We start from the raw sequence: 19,859 nt of genomic DNA on the forward strand, positions 1-19,859 counted from the left end.
AGAAATGAACCGGAGGGGATAATATGGAGCATACTAGTTGCTTCACTGCGGGTTGGTCTCTACAAACAGTAACTCAACGTTACCTCTGGATCAACGGCTTAACATGGCTTCCGACGGCCGGAATTAACTTACTGTTTCGGACAATTAGGTGTTTCTTATTTTTTCTTTCTTTCTTTCTAATGTCCTGCCAAGCCATAGGGCTGTCTCACATAGTGATTTCGACAATGCCTCCATCGAGAATCGAACCCAGATCCACGCCCATAATATCTAATGGCGTGGGGTTGGATTATAATAAAACCTACAAGTAATTAAAAAAAAGACAACATGTAGTACGTAAATTTGATTTGATAAGTCTTAAAATGTATGAACACTTTTACTGATCGGTCGTAGGTACCTACTTTTCGGTAGTCGTGTAATAGATAAGTTTTAATGTGCGTGTTTAGGTATTGTACCCATTAATAGCAGATATTCAAGATGTTTGTTACTAACCTCTATGGATTGTTCGAAATAAAATGTATTATTTCTAAGGTCTGCCAGAGAAAACACCTATTAAGCAAATAATTCCAGTTCATACACATTTATATCGACATCCAACATTCATTATACATTTACATTTAGTAGTTCAACAATGATCAATGCTTTTCGCTCCCGATCGTCAACTGTTTTCTTAATTATTTTCCTGTTTTCTTTTTAAAAATGTCCGCCATTATGTTTTTTAAGGTCTGGACCATTGAGTTCTGGCCAAAGGAGTACTTACTTCGTTCGGCGACAACACACCGAAGTAGAATCACCCAGATATGCAGCTGACGGCCGTGTCCGGTCATTGTGCTGGTTGCGAGTGCCGCGACCTAGTTTCAGGGGGTACGAATCTATACTGCTTCCAATGCACCTATTTATAGGCTGGCTGGGGATCGGTGGCTAGCTACTAGGTAAGATTTACTTACGTAACTTTATGTGTTATTTTATTACTTTTGTTTGTAGATAGTGTTATGGACGAGAGGCTGATCCCTTATCACCATAAGGTTCATCATATCCAGCCTAAGACATCGTATCAACAGTGACTGCAAGTTGTCTTTGATTACTTGTGGATCTGCCCACCCCATTAGGAATTAAGGGCGTGAGTTGATGTAAGTATGTATGTATTTATGTAGACAGTGTTTTGTTTCGGTAACGGTTTGTGCCGGTGCTGGTACCTAACGGTCGATTTTGAACATAATTATACATTCTCTAATGCAGATAAAAAACAAAAAGCAACGCAAGACAAAAAGTTCCGCAGAAATTTCTTCTAAGTAACAAATAAAGATGCTGGATGAACAGTGTAGGTACTTTTATATACTTTATTGCACGTAACAACTAGTTACATCACAAACATGAAATTGACGTTTACAAGGGAGGACTTATCTCTAAGAGAGATCTCTTCCAGCCAACCCAGAGATAGCATAAGAATACTTAATACGTATAAGGTACTTATGATTATTTTTTTATAGAGATTCGTTATGTTTATACTTACATACCAAGGTACGTGAAGTGACGCCTCTATTTGTTTTTTTATAAATACTAGATGACCCGACGAACTTGCTCCACTTCTGCTGGAGTTCCACGAATATTTCAAGACTAAAATTAGCCGAATCGGTTCTGCCGTTCTCGAGTTTTAGTGAATTAACTAACGAACAGCAATTCATTTTCAATACGGTAGTTTCCGACTAGTTTTTTTTTTTTTTTTTTTTTTTTTTTTTTTTTTTTTTTTTTTTTTTGACGTGACTTATTGTAGATTTGCCGCAGATGGCATTAACTCAAAGACCTTGTATAGAATAGACGGATAATATTTTAGAGTGACGATCAAACTATCACAGCTCTCTTTCTTCCCTATGGCAACAATCTCTGTGGAAAAAAGAAACAAACATAGACAAACACCGCTGTCTAGAACGTCAGTGTTTAACGTTTTGAGATGTTGTGGTAGTCAGCTGGATACCAAACCTGCCGTTAGTTTTTTGGTGTTTTGGGACATTATTTTAACTTTTTATATAAACAATCTGTGAAATAGTTATTCATTATGAACCATGGCTTGCGTAGCTATTGGTTGTGAGAGTAGAATGGGTGTTATAATGGAGAACGATCAAACAATGTCTCACCATGGGTAAGTTATCGACCACATAATACATGTTTGTGTGCAAGAAATACATTACCTGGTCTGGTTTTTGTAAAGTTTATTGAGCCCTAAACACGATGCAGACGCATATTTTCAGCAAAGCCGTCACATTTGTACAAATAATTGATTTCACATTTTACGTTAATCAGCTTTGACAGATCATGTACCCAAAGTATTATAAGTAGGTAGTGTTGTCCTTTGATATCGATAACATAATATTATGTTTGAATGTAACATCTACATGTTGCGTTATTCTATTCACGTTTAATTTATTTTTCGACCTGTTTCCGATTTGGATGAAGATTACATAAAGATATTGTATTTTCCAGATTTCCTAAATATCCTAATTTACGAAACAAGAAATTAAGAAACAATTAGATTCAGACCATGAAACGAGATAATTCTCTCTTCTGAAGGACGCCTTCTCCTTATTTAAGCCTGTGCTAATTACATTTCGATGTATCTTGCTTTCTATCGAGCAGGATACCAAACAAAAATATTACATAGAGATGCTGTACCAACAATATTCACTCACATATCTCACATAAGGTGAGTTTAAGTTTAGTTATAAGTTTATAGATAAATTTGCAGCTATTTCGTTTTTGTATTCTACATTAGCATGGAAAAAATATTTCAATACAATACAAATATTCTCTATTGCACAAAATAATTAGTATGAATAACTATTTTTGTAATTACCTGTGATTATTCCTTCTATGTGCAATGTGTAAACATGCAATGCTTGTATATTTGTGTGCTCCACGTTAATATGTGCCATTCTTGCAGTTAAAGTTATAACGACCAGAGCCGACACTATACACTTCTAAAGAAAGTGAACAAGAGGAAATATTTTTTTTTATCACCAAAAGTCGGAATTGTTCAGTGCTTCGTAGTCATTGTATTCTAACTATATTGAATAAAAATCTTATAAAAAAGTATTTGCTTTTATTCTTTAATCGCATCGAGATAATCCCCGAAATATACTAGAAGGTCGTCTACTTCTTGTATCGAGAGCCGATTCGATTTCCGGTCAAGTCAATGAAAAACGTGTATTTAATTTTTATAAAAGGGTAGGTATGTGATTTATAGCAACCAAAGGGTGGCCGCAATGTCGTATTAAAATGATACTATAGTATATGTGGACTAGATGGACCGTCCTCGACCTCCTCGGCCATAACACCTTGCGAAATGACATAGAATAAGTGGTTCTGAATCTGTCACCGCAACGTACGGTTCTTCTTAGGTATCTTTCTATCAGGGTACAAATAGGTATCATTTTAACTAATTTACTTGTGGTTCTACCCACCCAGGTATGGATACTAGGTCGTTATTTCTGTATTTAATTAATCATTCAATTTGTAATGTAAATTTTTTTAGATCTTGGACTAACATGAAATATTTAGCCAATAATAATGTCGATAAAGACATGGAACGGCACTAGTGGTTCTGATACAAAAACATATACTATAGGTACGTTTCTATAACAAACCCGCTACACGAGTACAAAAGACGTTACGACGATAGTATATTTATCTCTTTTTAACTTATGACGGCTCACATGAGTGCGAAAGACAAAACCTATGTTTTTCTTTCGTCTTAAATATGCTCCGTCTATTCTATACAAGGTCTTTGTGGACCATAGATAGACCATAGACCTTTTTTTTTTTTTTTTTTTTTTTGTTTGGGTTTTCCCCGAAGGGTAAGGCAAAGGGAACTATGCCCATACAGCCATGTCTGACGTATTTTTTTTCTTGATGATTAATGAAATGATGAAAGGTGATGATGATGAAACCTAAGCCCCCACCCTCGGAGTAGACTCCTACTCCGAACCCCAAACGAATTAACTCAAAAGTCCGCATAAACTTTTGAGTTATGAAGCGGCTTCCCGGTACGAAGCGAAAATAGGCAGATACACTTTGTTCATTGAATACTCCAATATAATAACACTCGCGAATGTCTTCCGACTAACTTAATGCGATCATTAACCACAAAACACCACTTCGTATTAATTATTTAGATTACTCAATGAAGAAAGCAACTGTCCCGTTCCCGTTTCCCGCCGAAAAGCCTAGACCATAGACCTCATTGATAGATAAACTGCCTGTATATTATGAAGTCGTTGCCTACCATCGCTCGATAAAAAAAGCAATCATAGTGCTGCTCTAGACATAAACGATCGATTCCGTAACTCATTTCAGTTCAGAATTAAGAGTGATTCAATTTCATCATCATGTTATGATTGATATCGATTAAATATAAAATCGTCAAACAGTGTTAAAATAATAGTACGATGATTTTTTGGCGGGATTCAATGGTAGCGTTTTAGTTTTGCCAAGTAGGTTTGTATTTTACAAATATTATGAATATCTAAACCCATTTTATTGTTATTTTTGTAAATAGGTAAAAATGACCATTGTGTTGATTTTTTGTAAGAGGTTACGGCTGGAAAAAATATTATATAATTGGTAATGTTTCAAATAAATATTAAAGAGTGTAAACCTGAATATAATAATTACAAATTTTATAATTTTAAAACTTAATGCAACTTCCTCGTTCATCCGTAGAGTCTAGTAAATTATCATAGGCCGCCGGAGTGACTAAGTAGGTACCTAGGTATTTAACGTAAAATGTCTTGTAAGTTATTTTTAAATGTTACTTATTTTGTGTTATTTTTAAACCGGTAGAAACAGGTTTCACATTACTTACTTTTAATTACTAATTAATTACCTTGTCTTAACTCGCCTTTTATTATACTCGTAATATTACCTATTAACCAGTAGAGCAACCGCCAACATTGAAGAAATTTGCCTGCGGATGGCATTTTTTAATTGGCCGGTCAAATGTTGAGCGCCTCAGGGCTATCACCTAGTTAAGGCAAGAAGCCTGAGTGAATGAGAATGGACGTGAAGTTCGCGAACCTCGCTTCAGATCGCTACCGGTAATGGCAGGACCGTCCTGGTAGAGGGAAAACATCGACCACGGCGGAGTCGGTGTCGGGATCCTGAAGATCATGAGCTCATGGACCGCCTTTATGTACTAATATCTATTATTGGTCGGAGTATGCGCGAAAAATGGAAAAAGGAATTGGAGGCCTTTGCCCAGCAGTGGGATCTTGTATTAGGCTAGATTAGATTAGATTTATAACCAATAACTCGTCAAGAATTTCTCCAGATGGGGCATATTCAGCCTGGTACTCTGAGTGGTCCCCCTTCGTGGTTGGTGGAGATACAACAGTTGTATAATCCATCAAGTGACATATAAGTCACGTAAAAAAAAAAATATGCCGATCGAACGCAACCTATTTCGAACCAAAAATCGTTTAAAAATATTTTATATTTACTAGTTGCAACCGACGGAAACCATAAAGCACATCTGCACATCTGTTTAAGCAAAAAAAAAACCTCCACGTCCCTAACACACAGAGGCGGAAGCGGGATTTTGAATGAAAGTACGAATGCTACCGCAGCGAATTTCTGTGTGGAGGCGTGCACGAGTTTGTACACTCGAACACTACTTATAAAAAAAAAACATAGTATCACGACTGTATCGCTGAAAGGGTAGGCAGAGGTGTATAATAAATTATACCCAGTCTTCGCCAGTTATGAGTATGTTTAAATCCCATGTAATAGAGGCCGAGCATATTGCCAATACATATACATACATAAACAGCCTATATACGTCCCACTGCTGGGCACAGGCCTCCCCTCAATCAACTGGAGGGGGTATGGAGATTACTCCACCACGCTGCTCCAATGCGGGTGCAAATCCTGGGAACGACGTAATATCAACTATCTATGATGCAAACATGAATTCTAACTCATAAAGTCAAATTCAGTGGTTTATAGCCCGACCCGGGATTCGAACCCGTAACACAACGATGCAAGTCACGCGGTCTCCGAAAACGGCTATCTCGGTTAATAAAAAAAAAAATCTCGGACCGGATCGCTCCCAGATGTCTCCTGTATGTGCAGCAAGCTTTAAAACTGGAGTAGAACACATTTATAACAAACATTATAGAAGGAAAAATTGAAGGGAAGAGAGGAAGTGGTAGACCTAGGATAACATTTATGAAACAAATAAAGGAGAAGGTGCAGGTCGTGTCGTATCGGGAGGTGAAGGTTTTGGCGGGAAGAAGAGAGGAATGGCGGTTACTACACCGACAAGAGCGCAGCTCTTAAATAGAGAGAGAGAGAGAGAACACATAACATAAGCTCACGACTATATCCCAATGGGGTAGCCAGAGGTTCATCCATCGCAAGATGAACTAAGAACCCATGTCTCACCGAGCTGACCACCAAGTAATAGGTGATTAGCATATCGCCGTCAATAATGGTCGCGCCAAATGTGTTGGTGAAAATTGCACTTGAGATAAATTAACAACTCATTTATGCAAGTACAGTACGTGGGTTCGAAGCCTTTTGAAAAGCAAGCCAGTGAACCACAGGGCCGCAGTGACGTACTTAATCAGGTTACGAAAACTATATCGCCATATCACCGTCTGGAGTAGAAATTGTGTAGATATATCTTATCAAACGCCAGCAGACACTATTGTATTTTGTATGTCTGTCTGTGACAGTGTGAACCACACCGCATTCGGACACGCACGTGTGTGGCGCGAACAACAGTTTCGAACGAAATATTTCAAAACTGTTTTATCATTTTTAATAAAAAAAAGAAACTATAATTTCCTAGTGCATTCAAGTGGTGAGGTGTTATCGTTAAATTGTGAATTTTATTCAAGTTCGTCAAGAAAAGTAAATACCACCTATATTTTCAGGTAATATTTCTTTTTTAAAGTAAAATGCTAGTAATTTCATTATTGACGATGGTTTTATGAGAGTAACATAATATTTATTGTATTTTTATATTTTCCTGTTAAATAATAAAGTCGATACGTAGTTTAGTGGTATCTCAATGCGTTTGTTTGTTTATCAAAATAAATATTTGACTCTGTCAAGTGACCAGTTACCAGACTTTACATTGCCTTAATTAGTTCATAACGCATATCAAAATAGGAAACAGAAATAGAAATATAGCAACCTGGGACAAATCCTGGAAACAGCGTGAGACTTATCAATTATCCCATTAGGATGGAGTACTTTGTGTCTGAGGAGCTCGGTGGCGCAGCGGTAAACGCGCTCGGTCTGCGAATGTTGAAGTTAAGCAACTTTCGCAAAGGCCGGTCATAGGATGGGTGACCACAAAAAAAAAGTTTTCATCTCGAGCTCCTTCGTGCTTCGGAAGGCACGTTAAGCCGTTGGTCCCGGCTGCATTAGCAGCCGTTAATAACCACCAATCCGCACTGGGCCCGCGTGGTGGTTTAAGGCCCGATCTCCCTATCCATCCATAGGGAAGGCCCGTGCCCCAGCAGTGGGGACGTTAATGGGCTGGTGGTGATGATGACATCTATATATGTATTTATTTACATACGATCCACTATTTATTTGGACACAGCTTCCCGCAATCAACCGGAGGGAATATGGAGCATACTCCACGCGATGTATGGTTCAAGTTTGCTTTTTAATCTTTCGTGATTTGGTTTTCCCATTTGGATACCCATGAATATTTCTCACCGGGGCAAGCAGAGCCTGTGGAATTCCATTTGCTTCGATCCTGACACACTCAAAGTTACATACATACATAAACTCACGCCCGTAATCCCTAATGGGGTGGGCAGAGCCACAAGTAATCAAAGACAACTTGCAGCCACTGTTGATACGACGTAAGCTGGATATGATGAACCCTCAAACACTCAAAGTTACAACGCCGAAATTATTTTCCACATGGAATCGAAACACTTTTATGTTTGCAATTCGTTATAATTATAATCATAATCAAATACCTTGATAATTTTTATTATAACACTAAAATGATTAAAATGATATCATTTAATTAAGTATCATTAACAAGTATGATATTTTATTATGTTAGTCTCGTCTTAATTCTGGGTTTAAGAAAGCAAACCAAGTCAAGATGCTAAAAAAGATAAAGTTTTTTGTTTCTAACTAAACTTTGCATCATGGCCTCGACAACGACCTCCGTGGTCCAGTGGTTGAGCGTTAGGCTCACGATCCTTAGGTCTCGGGTTCGAATCCCGGTGGGGACATACTACAAAAATTACTTTGTGATCCCTAGTTTGGTTAGGACATTACAGGTTGATCACCTAATTGTCCGTAAGCAAGATAAAGTGCTTCGGAAGGCACGTTAAGCCGTTGGTCCCGGTTACTACTTACTGATGTAAGTGTAGTCGTTACTTGAGCCATGTCAGGAGACTTTGGCGGCTCAATAATAACCCTGACACCAGGGTTGATGAGGTTGGTAACCCACCTCACAACCCACACGATAGGGTTGATGAGGTTGGATTACGGACATGAGGAAGGTGATTCGAATGTTTCCCGTTCGTCCGACCGGTCGATCGATTAATCGGCCCACTGGGATTTCTTTAAATGATGCGACGGTGATAGATATTAGTATGGCCATTGAGAGAAAAAAAGTCTCACTGGATCGATCGAACGATCGGTCGAGCGGGAAACACAAACATCTGATTATTTAAGTAATAACTTCTATCGTGCTGGTTGTGAAGTGGATTACTTCATCAACCCTAGTGTCAAGGGTATTGTGACATCAAATGCCCCTAATATGGCTCATGTAACGACTACTTAGTAACCGGGACCAACGGTTTCACGTGCCTTCCCAAGCACGGATCATCTTACTTCCGGACAATCAGGTAATCAGCCTGTAATGTCCTAACTAGGGATCACAAAGTAATTCTTGTGATATTTCCCCACCGGGATTCGAACCCGGGACCTCAGGATTGTGAGCCTAACACTTGACGGCCGACGAAGGCCGTTTAGTTATAACTAATAAGATCTTCGACGAAAGGATAATGACAAAAAAAACGAGTTGTCGAGGGTTAAATGTTTTATTTGTAAATAAAAAACCGGTTGCATTGGAATGCAACAAACTTCGAGGACCCGCGTGGTTTCCTTTCCTATACTTGCTTAAAAAAAAGAATTCAAAACAAGTTCAACCACGTGTTATGCAAGTTGTATTCTCGGCTATTTACATCTGCTATTAACAAGATTAAGCCCCTTTGGAATTACTACCTACGCTGAGTCCTCGGCTTCAGAGTCCTCTCACTTGACTTGGTAACTAACAATTCCATGTTAGTGTTAGTGACATCGTAAAGAAAACTTTGATGGGTGATTCAGATGATTCTGAGTTGATATCAAGTGAAATTTTCCATCGCAAAAGTATAGAATTCATAATAATTTAAAAACATAAAAAAAAATACCTCATTAATATTGCGACGTAAAATTCCACTTCTGAATCATCCCCCTCAGTATTCGGTACGATATTACTTACCTTATCTTATTTAGCCTATTCGATCCTACTGCTAGGCAAAGGCCTCCCCTTGATTTTTCCACTCCTCTCGACTTTGCGCGATCTCTGGCCAATCCTGCCGATAAGCATTGAGGTCGTCACACCATCTTTTACGCGGTCTTCTTGGTTTTCTATGCCCGCCCCGAGGTATCCAGAGAGTAACGACCCGTGCCCATTTTTTCACGCGAACGAAGTCGAAATAACAGCTAAATAGTATTGGTATTAAATGATAAAATCAAAAACGGTGACAATGCCTGACGTCATTGTATACGCGGTATATGCATTGAAGATTGAACAAAAATATACTCTAATCTAAATGTGAAAAAGTATCATTTATCTGTATCCGTTACATTATGATGCCTTTATGTTGCATTGAATGCTTTGTTGCGTTATTTTTACGCGTTAGTATTGTAATTTTACTACTGTCCTTGAATTATAAGTAGGTGTAATATTCATAGAGAAAATTGAATCAAAAGCAAAGTTTAGAAAAGGTTTAGTACGATCTACTCTGAACCGGCGTGCGTGTATGGAACGAATGTGAAGGAAGCAAGAGAAGTGTGTCAGGATCGACGCAAATGGAATTCCATAGTCTCTACCTTCGGAGACACAGGCGTGTATGCTATGTTATGTTATAAGAGACACAAACCCTCTTTATAACTCGAATGCATCTTATGCATTTTAAATATGACACCCGGTAATGTGCAATTTATGATTTCTCAGAAACCTTCGTCATTACTACCGATGCCATATTCAGATTTTTAATCAAACTGTCATGTTTTATTTCCAACATCTTCGAAATTTGAAACCATACTTACTTATTTTTTAAAAATAAATGACAACCAATAAGACAAAGGCGCCAGCGGAAACGGTTGTAAAGATGGTAACACACAATTTGATGAGATGGAAGATTTTGATGAGAGTGCAAGACACGATAGTGTGTCAGGATTCAGGATCGTAGAACGATGAATTCCGTGGTCTTTACCTACCCTGATTTTACGAATGTATGTATAAGTAATGCTCCTACACATACTTAATTGAAAACTTATCAGAGGCGGTACGGGGTAAACTTACAGCTAGCGATAGTTTGTCGCATAGCCGCGGTGGATTTCTGTGTGAACGAGTGTACCTACAAACTTTGAAAAAAAAAATCGGCGCCCCGCAAGTAAGCCAAGTAGAAGTAGTCAATGCTGTATGAAGCACATTTTCTATTATAGTCACAACAAAATATTTCTTAAATATCTATTTCGACATAGTTACCTACCTTAGCAATAACATGTTCCAAATACATTTTAAATAGAGCGGAAGTCCTTGGAGGCGTTTGGTTGGCAAATTAATACTATTACTAGAGGGTACATACTGTACGAACATGATGATCTGATTACTCTAGCTATAGTAGCTACCAAATATCTCGCGACAACGAACACTTCAGGACCCCGATACCGACCACGCCGGTGTGTTCGACGCTTTCCCTCATTCAGCGCTTATCGCTATCATACATAAACTGCCTATATACGTCCCACTGCTGGGCACAGGCCTCCCCTCAATCAACCGGAGGGGGTATGGAGCATACTCCACCACGCTGCTCCACTGCGGGTTGGTGGAGGTGTTTTTACGGCTAATAGCCGGGACCAACGGCTTAACGTGCCCTCCGAAGCACGGAATCATCTTACTTTTTGGGACAATCAGGTGATTCAAGCCTGAAAAGTCCTTACCAAACAAAGGACAGTCTCACAAAGTGATTTCGACAATGTCCCCATCGGGAATCGAACCCGGACCTCCAGATCATGAGCCTAACGCTCTAACCACTAGACCACGGAGGCTGTTAAAAAAAAAAACTACTGCAGCTAGTCAAATTCTCAATCTGTAAAGCCGAGGGGAAAGCAGCTGCATAAAAATCCTACGGGCCTAGACGTTCTTAAAAAAAGTAAATAATACAAGTAAGGTCGGTCATTGACCTTGCTGTTGGCACGAGGAACAGAATAATGCCGTCAACGTTCATATCTACAGAATCTAGTGAAGACATCCCATAGTCTATTATACATATATTAGGCCTAAATAGGTGAATGACATGATTTTGTTATCAGCCTTTATCAATTTTGTAATATCGATTAATATTGAAGTTGCTATACTCTGCTTGATAAGAGTGATTACAGTCAAATATACTCAAATAAGTACCTACTCAGATACGAACGATTAGGGTGACCATCCGCGCGGATTTTTCTGGATAAGTACATCCAGATTTTCTGTTTCAAAACCATGACCTACATCGTAAGGTTGCGGGTTCGAATCTCGAGTCGAGATCGAAACCACTAAATCCGAATATTTTTGGATTTAACGTTTGTGTAACAGCCGTAGCCGTTAGAGCATGAACGCGATCTGAAGGGTTTGATTCCCGATGGAGTCAATGTCGATATCACTTTGTTAGACTGTCCTTTGTGTCACCTGATTGTCCGAAAAAGTTGGAAAGTGAACATTGGATAGTGCGGAAAAGATAACACTAAGATTATGTGGGCGGCGCCGTAGTGTACCTTTATACATAATCTCACGCCCGTAATTCCTAATGGGGTGGACAGAGCCACAAGTAATCAAAGTTGTCACTGTTAATGCCAAGTCTTAAGAAGTATACAGGGTGTTAGTGACATCGTAACGAATACCAAGGGGGATGATTCAGGATATAAGTACTTACGTATAGTTAGATGAGACACGCCAGGGGTCTTTGGTGGCTCAATAATAACCCTGACACCAGGGTTGATGAGGTTGGTAATTCACCTCACAACCCACACGATAGAAAAAGATGACAATGTAACGACTATGGACTAATTAGTAAGTTGTATTATTCTGTCACCACATGGTACAAAAAACTCCATCTTAGGACTTTGAGCTGATGAGGTTGGTAATCCACCTCATAACCCACACGATAGAAGAAGACATGTAGAAGGGACACTTCACCTCGCACCGATACAAGCTTAACGCGAGCTAGATTTACATTACTAAATGTCCAGGAATGTAAACGTACGGAATATCCAGGCTATCTTCTTTAATCGTGTGGGTTGTGAGGCGAGTTACCAACCACATCAACCGTGGTGTCAGGGTTACTATTGACCCGCCAAAGGCCCCTGTCATGGCTCATGTAACGACTACTAATTTACAGTAAGTAATAACTGGGACCAACGGCTTAACGCGCCTTCCGAAGCACGAATCATCTTACTTTCGGACAATCAGGTCTTCTTCTTCTATCGTGTCGGTTGTGAGGTAGATTACCAACCCCGTCAACACTGGTCTCAGGGTGACTATTGAGCTGCCAAAGGCCCCTGACATGGCTCATGTAACGACTATAACTTACGTCAGTAAGTAGCAACCGGGACCAACGGTTTAACGCGCCTTCCGAAGGATCATCATACTTTCGGACAATCAGGTGATCAGCCTATAATGTCCTAACCAAACTAGGGATCACAAAGTGATTGTTGTGATATGTCCCCATCGGGATTTGAACCCGAGACCTCCGGATCGTGAGCACAACGCTCAAACCACTGGACCACGGAGGCCGTTACAATCAGGTGATAATCAGGTGGTCCTGTAATGTCCGGGCTATAATATGCGTATATATACGGGGTGTAAGTGACATCGTAACGAATACTGAGGGGGATGAATCAGACGGGGGCCTGTTGTATTTCCTAATGTTTATAGTCCTAAAGTCGATTTTCCGAACATCATTTTTCTAATATTTAATTGTACTAATGTTCGATCATCCTAAATATTGATTATCCTACCGTAATACTTGTCCTAATATTCTTTAGTTCTAATATTAATGTCCCTAAAGTTTGAAATTCCGAATTTTTCATTCCCTATATGATCTATTTGACATATTTTGGTTAGTTGTGACCATCGAGGCCCGAAGGGCCGAGAGGCGGCGGTGAAGATTTGTTTCGTAACGACAGCAGTCACGGGTGCGAGCGAAGCGAGCACGGAAATTCGCGGCACCCCGACACTGTAGATATAGGTTACGAAGGCTGTATGGCAGGGGGCGAGCAAAGCGAGCCCCCTGCCATATAGCCGAGTGGGTTAGGTTACTTGTGACCATCGAGGCCCGAAGGGCCGAGAGGCGGCGGTGAAGGTTCTCTATTGTATTCCCTAAAATTTCTTATCCTACTTTTTATTTTCCTTCACATTTTATTTAGGACTATACATTTTAGGAATATACACGATTGTAACTATGGACATTAGGGCTTACCATCATTAGGATGAAAAAAAATAGGGCAATGAACACTAGGAGTTAACAAAATTGGACTAGGATCATTAGGACATTCGATACTTAGGACTAAAATGTGAAGGAAAATAAAAAGTAGGATAAGAAATTTTAGGGAATACAATAGAGAACCGAATCAGACCATGATTCTGAGTTGATATCAAGTGGAATTTTCCGTCGCAAAATTCATGATATTTTTTTAGTTTTTTTAGATTATTTTCAATTCTATACTTTTGCGATGAAAAATTCCACTTGATATTAACTCAGAATAATCAGCTGTTTCATCCCCCTCAGTATTCGTTACGATGTCACTTACACCCCGTAGAAGTACATACGGTAGCCATATAAGTAGGTATGGGTGTTAGTGACACCGTAACGAATTCTGAGGGGGATGGTTCAGACCATGATTCTGAGTTGATATCAAGTGGGATTTCGTGTCAAAAAAAACATGAAAATTTTTCTTTTCTTTTTAATTATTTTCCAATCCATACTTTTGCGACGGAAATTTCTACTTGATATCAACTCAGAATCATGGCCTGAACCACCCCTCAAAGTTTTCGTTACGACGTCACCAACACCGTGTATATATGTGTATGTATATATTATGTATGTATGTATGTATGGGCGAGTTAGTAGAAATTCCTTATCTACGTGCTCACAACTATGTAGTCTTATCATTTGCTTTGTGCCACTGTTAGATACTACAGTCGTATTACATATTTCTGAACACGTAAAGATCACGTGCTATTGTTATAATCTTAAGAGATAAGTGACTTCTATAGCCGCACTGCGATAAACGTGCGATTTTACGTAGTGTTAGAATGTTAGGAAGATGTATGGTGTGTGTGTTTCCATTCCGTTACACTATGGATCGAAAAATGGCTTTCATAGACATAGGGATTTCAAATTTTAAGTGGTGGTTTTTTTGCTGGATATAGCTTCTATTACCTATTTTTATAGTGTGGCTTACCTATAAATCAGGCTTGCGTTAATATAGCAGTAAACGTGAATTGTGGTTTAAGCATTCATTCATTTACCGTAGGTCAATCGCAAACCTATTTTTGATAAATAAAACACAGGTTCAGAAATAAGTTGTACAAACTTTTACTCTTTTGTTTTTTTTAAGAACGTCTAGGGCTTTTCTTGCAGTTACTAAAACTCAGCTGTACAGGTTGTGAAAATCTCTACAAAAAATATATTAGGTTTGTAAATGTTGACTATTCAAAGTGTAAGTAACTGTGTTACCAACAGAATAAAGATAGTTTTAGTATAACTTTCGATATCGCGTCAGTTAAAAATGAGCTTTAACATTTGGCAGTCAGACATAACTGTAAGCCTTCTAATCACACCTTGTACACTCCATACAAAAATTTCGTTCTTACCGTGTCCGGCCTTACTGTGTAAACGCGAGCGAGACGGACAGTTCACGCGCGCTGCCTTACTCCTATATGCGGCAAATCTGCAATAAACCATGTCAAGAAAAACGATTCAAGCATTTGTGCTGCCCAAACTCACCTCAGTTCTCCCTGAAAAAAGGGTCGTGATTGAGTTATGGTCCGAGTTTGCAGATATCACTTTGGCAGATCCGTCGTTTGGGAATCCAAATAAAATTGATTTGCTCCTCGGAGCAGACGTATACGGCCAGATTTTAATGGAAGGCATAATCAAGGGTCCACCCGGTGCACCAGTTGCCCAAAATACCAAACTGGGTTGGATTCTATCTGGACCTATACAAACATCCAAGTCGTCAGCCAGTACCATCTGTAAGAAATACACACTACAAGTAAATTGCGGTTGTATTATTTTTGGGATCAGCTTGTTCATTATGAAATAACCTTCCTTAAGCTGCCCTCGCGGCATGGCGACCGCGACGCGCGCTGCGCGAATTATATCGAGGGCTTCGACGAATAGCGTTACAACGTCTATCTACGTAGATAGCATTCTCTGCGTCTATTGGTCGAAGCTGTCGATATAATTCGTGCCCCGCGCGTCGCGGTTGGCATGCGGAGCTTTCTGACACGCATTACGCGTATTATTTTTATTTTATTTATTACCGTTCGTATCTTATTCGCACGGGGTACAGATATAATGAGTGTAGGTACCTAATGTAAATAAGTATCAATTATGCATATATACCACGAGGAGCATTATAAAGTTGTTATCAACGTGCCATAAGTGATAAAGCTATAACTTAGTAGGTAATTGCATGACGGTGGATGTTTAATGGTGCATCCATAATTCCATACCATAGAACCTATTTCTTTTGAAAGGCAATTTTATCTAAATATCAGGAAATTTTACTTATTTTTCACTAACACAGTTGGCTCGACAATTATATACGGCGATACGGCTCTCCACCTATCACGTTTGTCTAACAGAATTCTCGGTCAAGCGTGGGTACACAGTACATCTTATGATGGATGTACCTCAGACTACCCCAATTGACATATAGTCGTGTTACGTTGTTTGTAAAGGAATAAAAAGTAATTGATTGTCAATAAGACCTACTATAAGCCGAGTTTTCACTACACTAGTACTCTCAGACTGAGTGCGCTAAGATTAATACAAGGACGTCACTCATAGCGTGTCATAAGTCATATGTTTTGAGTGCACCCAAGTGCACTCACACAGGCACCATGCAGAGTAGGTAACTCACCTCAAGTCTGAGAGCCCTGAGAGGCCTATAAACTTTAGGTCTTTCAAGCTCCATAATCCACACTCACTGCTGAGCTTCTTCTTCTATCGTGTGAGTTGTGAGGTGGATTACCAACCCCATCAACCCTGGTTGGTCGTTAAGCCGTTGGTCCCGGTTACTACTTACTGATGTAAGTTAGTTGTCGTTACATAAGCCATGTCAGGGGCCTTTGGCGGCTCAATAGTAACCCTGACTGCTGAGCTGCTTAGTGCGGACTTTTTGCCAGAATCAGTGGTATTCCGACGACTTAAGGAGGTGATACAGAAGAAATTTCCAAAAATACCTACCTAGGTTTAAGTTTTTAATGTTGTATGTATTCTTAGGATATATTAAGCCGTGGTAGCCCAGTTGGTAGAACGCTTGCCTCTCACTTTGAGGTCGCAGGTTCGAATCTAGCATAGGCCTAAACCAACGATTGACGAATTTGTTTTCGAATTTATGTGACCTAACCTGTATTGGGCTGGTTTTCCCTTCGCGGATTTCAAGATCAGACAGGCAGTCGCGTCTGAAAAAAACCGGACCTGACAAATCTTCAGGTTAGGTAAGCAGACTCTCTGAATAACGGGATAATGCTAGGGTTATTATTATATTGTGTTGGCCTCAGTTGCCTGAATTAAATAGGTATATAGACATACAATTAGTGGGGACCGAGTTGTTTACCGAACGCACTCGGTCTGAGAGTACTCGTATAGTGTAAACCCAGCTTAATCTAAATTATTATAATCCACGTTTTTATGTGTAGGTAAAGAAAGTACCTAACCTACTTATTGATGTGATTTTATTGCGCTATTTTAATAAGTAGATTAATTGCAAATCCGTGCTGATAAAGTTGTCATTTATACCACGTTTAACCTGATAACGATTTTTTAAATTATTACATTATGTTACCTACATACCTATTACCTATAAAGACTTTTATCCACTATGAAGTGGGCAGTGTAGTCAGAGGGTAATCCTAGATTCAACAGTTTTAAACGTATCTATAATAGAAGAAATCCCCCCTCCGGTTGACCAGCATACATACATACATAAACTCACGCCTATTTCCCACCGGGATAAGCAGAGACAGCAGTAGGACCTAATAGATTGTTTACGTGTTATTATGTTATAACTAGCGGCTTCGGGTATTACGATTCCCCTTTCTTCCCTTAATTTAATTTAGCTTCCTACCTTGATAACTGCGAAAAGTCCCATATATAATTTCACCCTCTCTTTGAAGGATTTGGGGGCAGATTTCCACAAAAAAATAATGCTAAATTTTTTTGTTAGTCACAAATAGTTCGCATAGCTTTCTACCTTGAAATGCTCCATGCAAACTTCCACCTCTAGTAGTAGTTATCGGGACCAACACGGCGTAACGTGCCTTCCGAAGCACGGATCATGTTACTTTCGGACAATCAGGTGATCAGCCTGTAATGTCCTAACCAAACTAGGGATCACAAAGTGATTTTCGTGACAAGTCTCCACCGGGATTCGAACCCGGGACCTCCATTTAATAAAGGTTAAATACACAAACATAAGTGCGACAAAAAGCCGCTATAATGTATTAATAAATTACACTTATCAACAATACAAGAGACCAGCTGTGTACTTATCACAAAATGTGTACTATTGACTGTTGTATTGCCTTCAATATCGTTCAGCGAGCGATATTAATTATAAAGGTTATCTTTTTAATCACAATAGGAATTATAAAGTCGTTTGCGATAAATTAGGGACCGCGAGCGATAAGGGAAAGATATGATTACTTAGTAACATATTTTAATTAACTTTTATGACATTTTTTTATTGTAATTTTATCGTCACATAAGGAGGCATAGACTGGGAGAGGCAGCAGGTCGGTGACGAAGCTGTGGCGTGGTCTCCCGCCCCTGGAAGGTGAGAAGGGAAGTCCAGGGGACAGGACAAGAATTTGTAGGGTGTCAAGAAGTGCGGGTGGGAAAGAGCCCGAGCAAGTACCACTCGCATCACCCGTGATTCGACCCTTAGGTCCATGGTATAAGAAGACCCGGTATGCTCAATCCTATGACAACCCGCCATTGCTAGCCCATTGATGACGTAAGTGTTACCATTCAAGTGGTATCTCCAACATACCAAGGACGCGAATTTTATTATTGAAAATGAAGTGTACTGTACAACACCATCTAAGTATATTGTTTTCGATGAACGTTGCCTGGAAAGTTTCTCATTATAAAACCCCTAATATTCTTGATTCTAATGTTTTTCATTCTAAGTAACTATCGTATGTCCTAAAGCCTGTTCTCGTAATTTTCCATATATTTTTAAGTCTCTCATTTGAGTATGTTATCCTCTTTTGTTGGTGAAGATCCCCATTACACCACAAGGATAGTTTGCCGAGTAGCATATACGTACTTAATTAAGTTTAGTTAAAACAGAAGTGGTATTACGTCACATTCCATTAGGTAAGAGGGTAGAGGGCAGGCACGGATTTAGAAACAGGTAGACAAATCAGAAATCAGAAATCAGAATCATTTATTCAACGTAATTATCATGGATAAACTTGTTGAAGGTCAATGTAACATTTTGAATTTACGTCATTTCGCAAGGTGTTATGGCTGAGGAGAAGAAATGACAAGAAACTGCAACAGCAACACATCTTTTAAAAACCAATGAGGATATACATTACAAGTTATTTAATAACTAGAGGAACACATTCAATACCAGACATTTTTATCATTTAGGTAGTCATTAATCTTATAATAAGCTTTTTTACATAAAGTAAGCTTCACGTGAGCTTTAAATTTATTTTCTGACAAATTTAAAATATTATCTGGTATTTTATTGTAAAAACGTATACATAACCCCAAAAAAGGAGAATTTAATTTACTTAATCTAGAATTTTGAATAGCAATTTTATGTTTATTTCTTGTATTGGGTGGGGTAACCGTTACAATATTCTTTATCATTTATTATAATTATATCATAATAATTATTATTATATATAAAAGCGAACGTCTAAATTCAAGAAATCTTTAAAAGATTTTGCTTGAGAGTCCCTTTTAGGACGTAGGTGCTCTGAGACGGAATTTTGCGAAATTCAACCAGAAGGGTTAAAAACGGGTTTGAATGTTGTATGAAACTTTGTCATTTTTAAACTTAGAATCCATCAATTATTTTTTTTTTTTTTTGGGCAACGTAGCCTCGGGAGTTTTAGTGCAAGACTTGATGTGCGAGACGAACGTGTAACAAAAATGAAACTCTAAAATTACAATATCCCCGCCCTAGGATATACCTAAATAAAATGATTTCGCTTTCAATATCCCTAAGGAAATGAAAATGTTGGTAAGTTGAATTGACGTGAGGCAACAAAATGAGAATTCTCCAACCCGTCACCTTGAAGTCCGAGTCTGGTAAAAGGGGTGATA

The 19,859-nt window shown here is 38.9% G+C and overlaps 1 protein-coding gene across 1 annotated transcript in view; it reads left to right on the forward strand.

Annotated features, from left to right (window-relative positions):
• The first annotated feature begins 6,705 nt into the window (after positions 1-6,705).
• LOC126374863 (b(0,+)-type amino acid transporter 1-like) overlaps positions 6,706-19,859 on the forward strand; it is a 29,878-nt gene continuing 16,724 nt past the window's right edge. Inside the window, exon 1 of the mRNA XM_050021624.1 lies at positions 6,706-6,926. Within this exon, the coding sequence (XP_049877581.1) occupies positions 6,709-6,926 (218 nt within the window). The 5' untranslated portion in view covers positions 6,706-6,708. The remainder of the gene's footprint in view (positions 6,927-19,859) is intronic.

The sequence above is a fragment of the Pectinophora gossypiella genome, chromosome 18 (assembly GCF_024362695.1).
Source record: "Pectinophora gossypiella chromosome 18, ilPecGoss1.1, whole genome shotgun sequence".
NCBI lineage: Eukaryota > Metazoa > Arthropoda > Insecta > Lepidoptera > Gelechiidae > Pectinophora > Pectinophora gossypiella.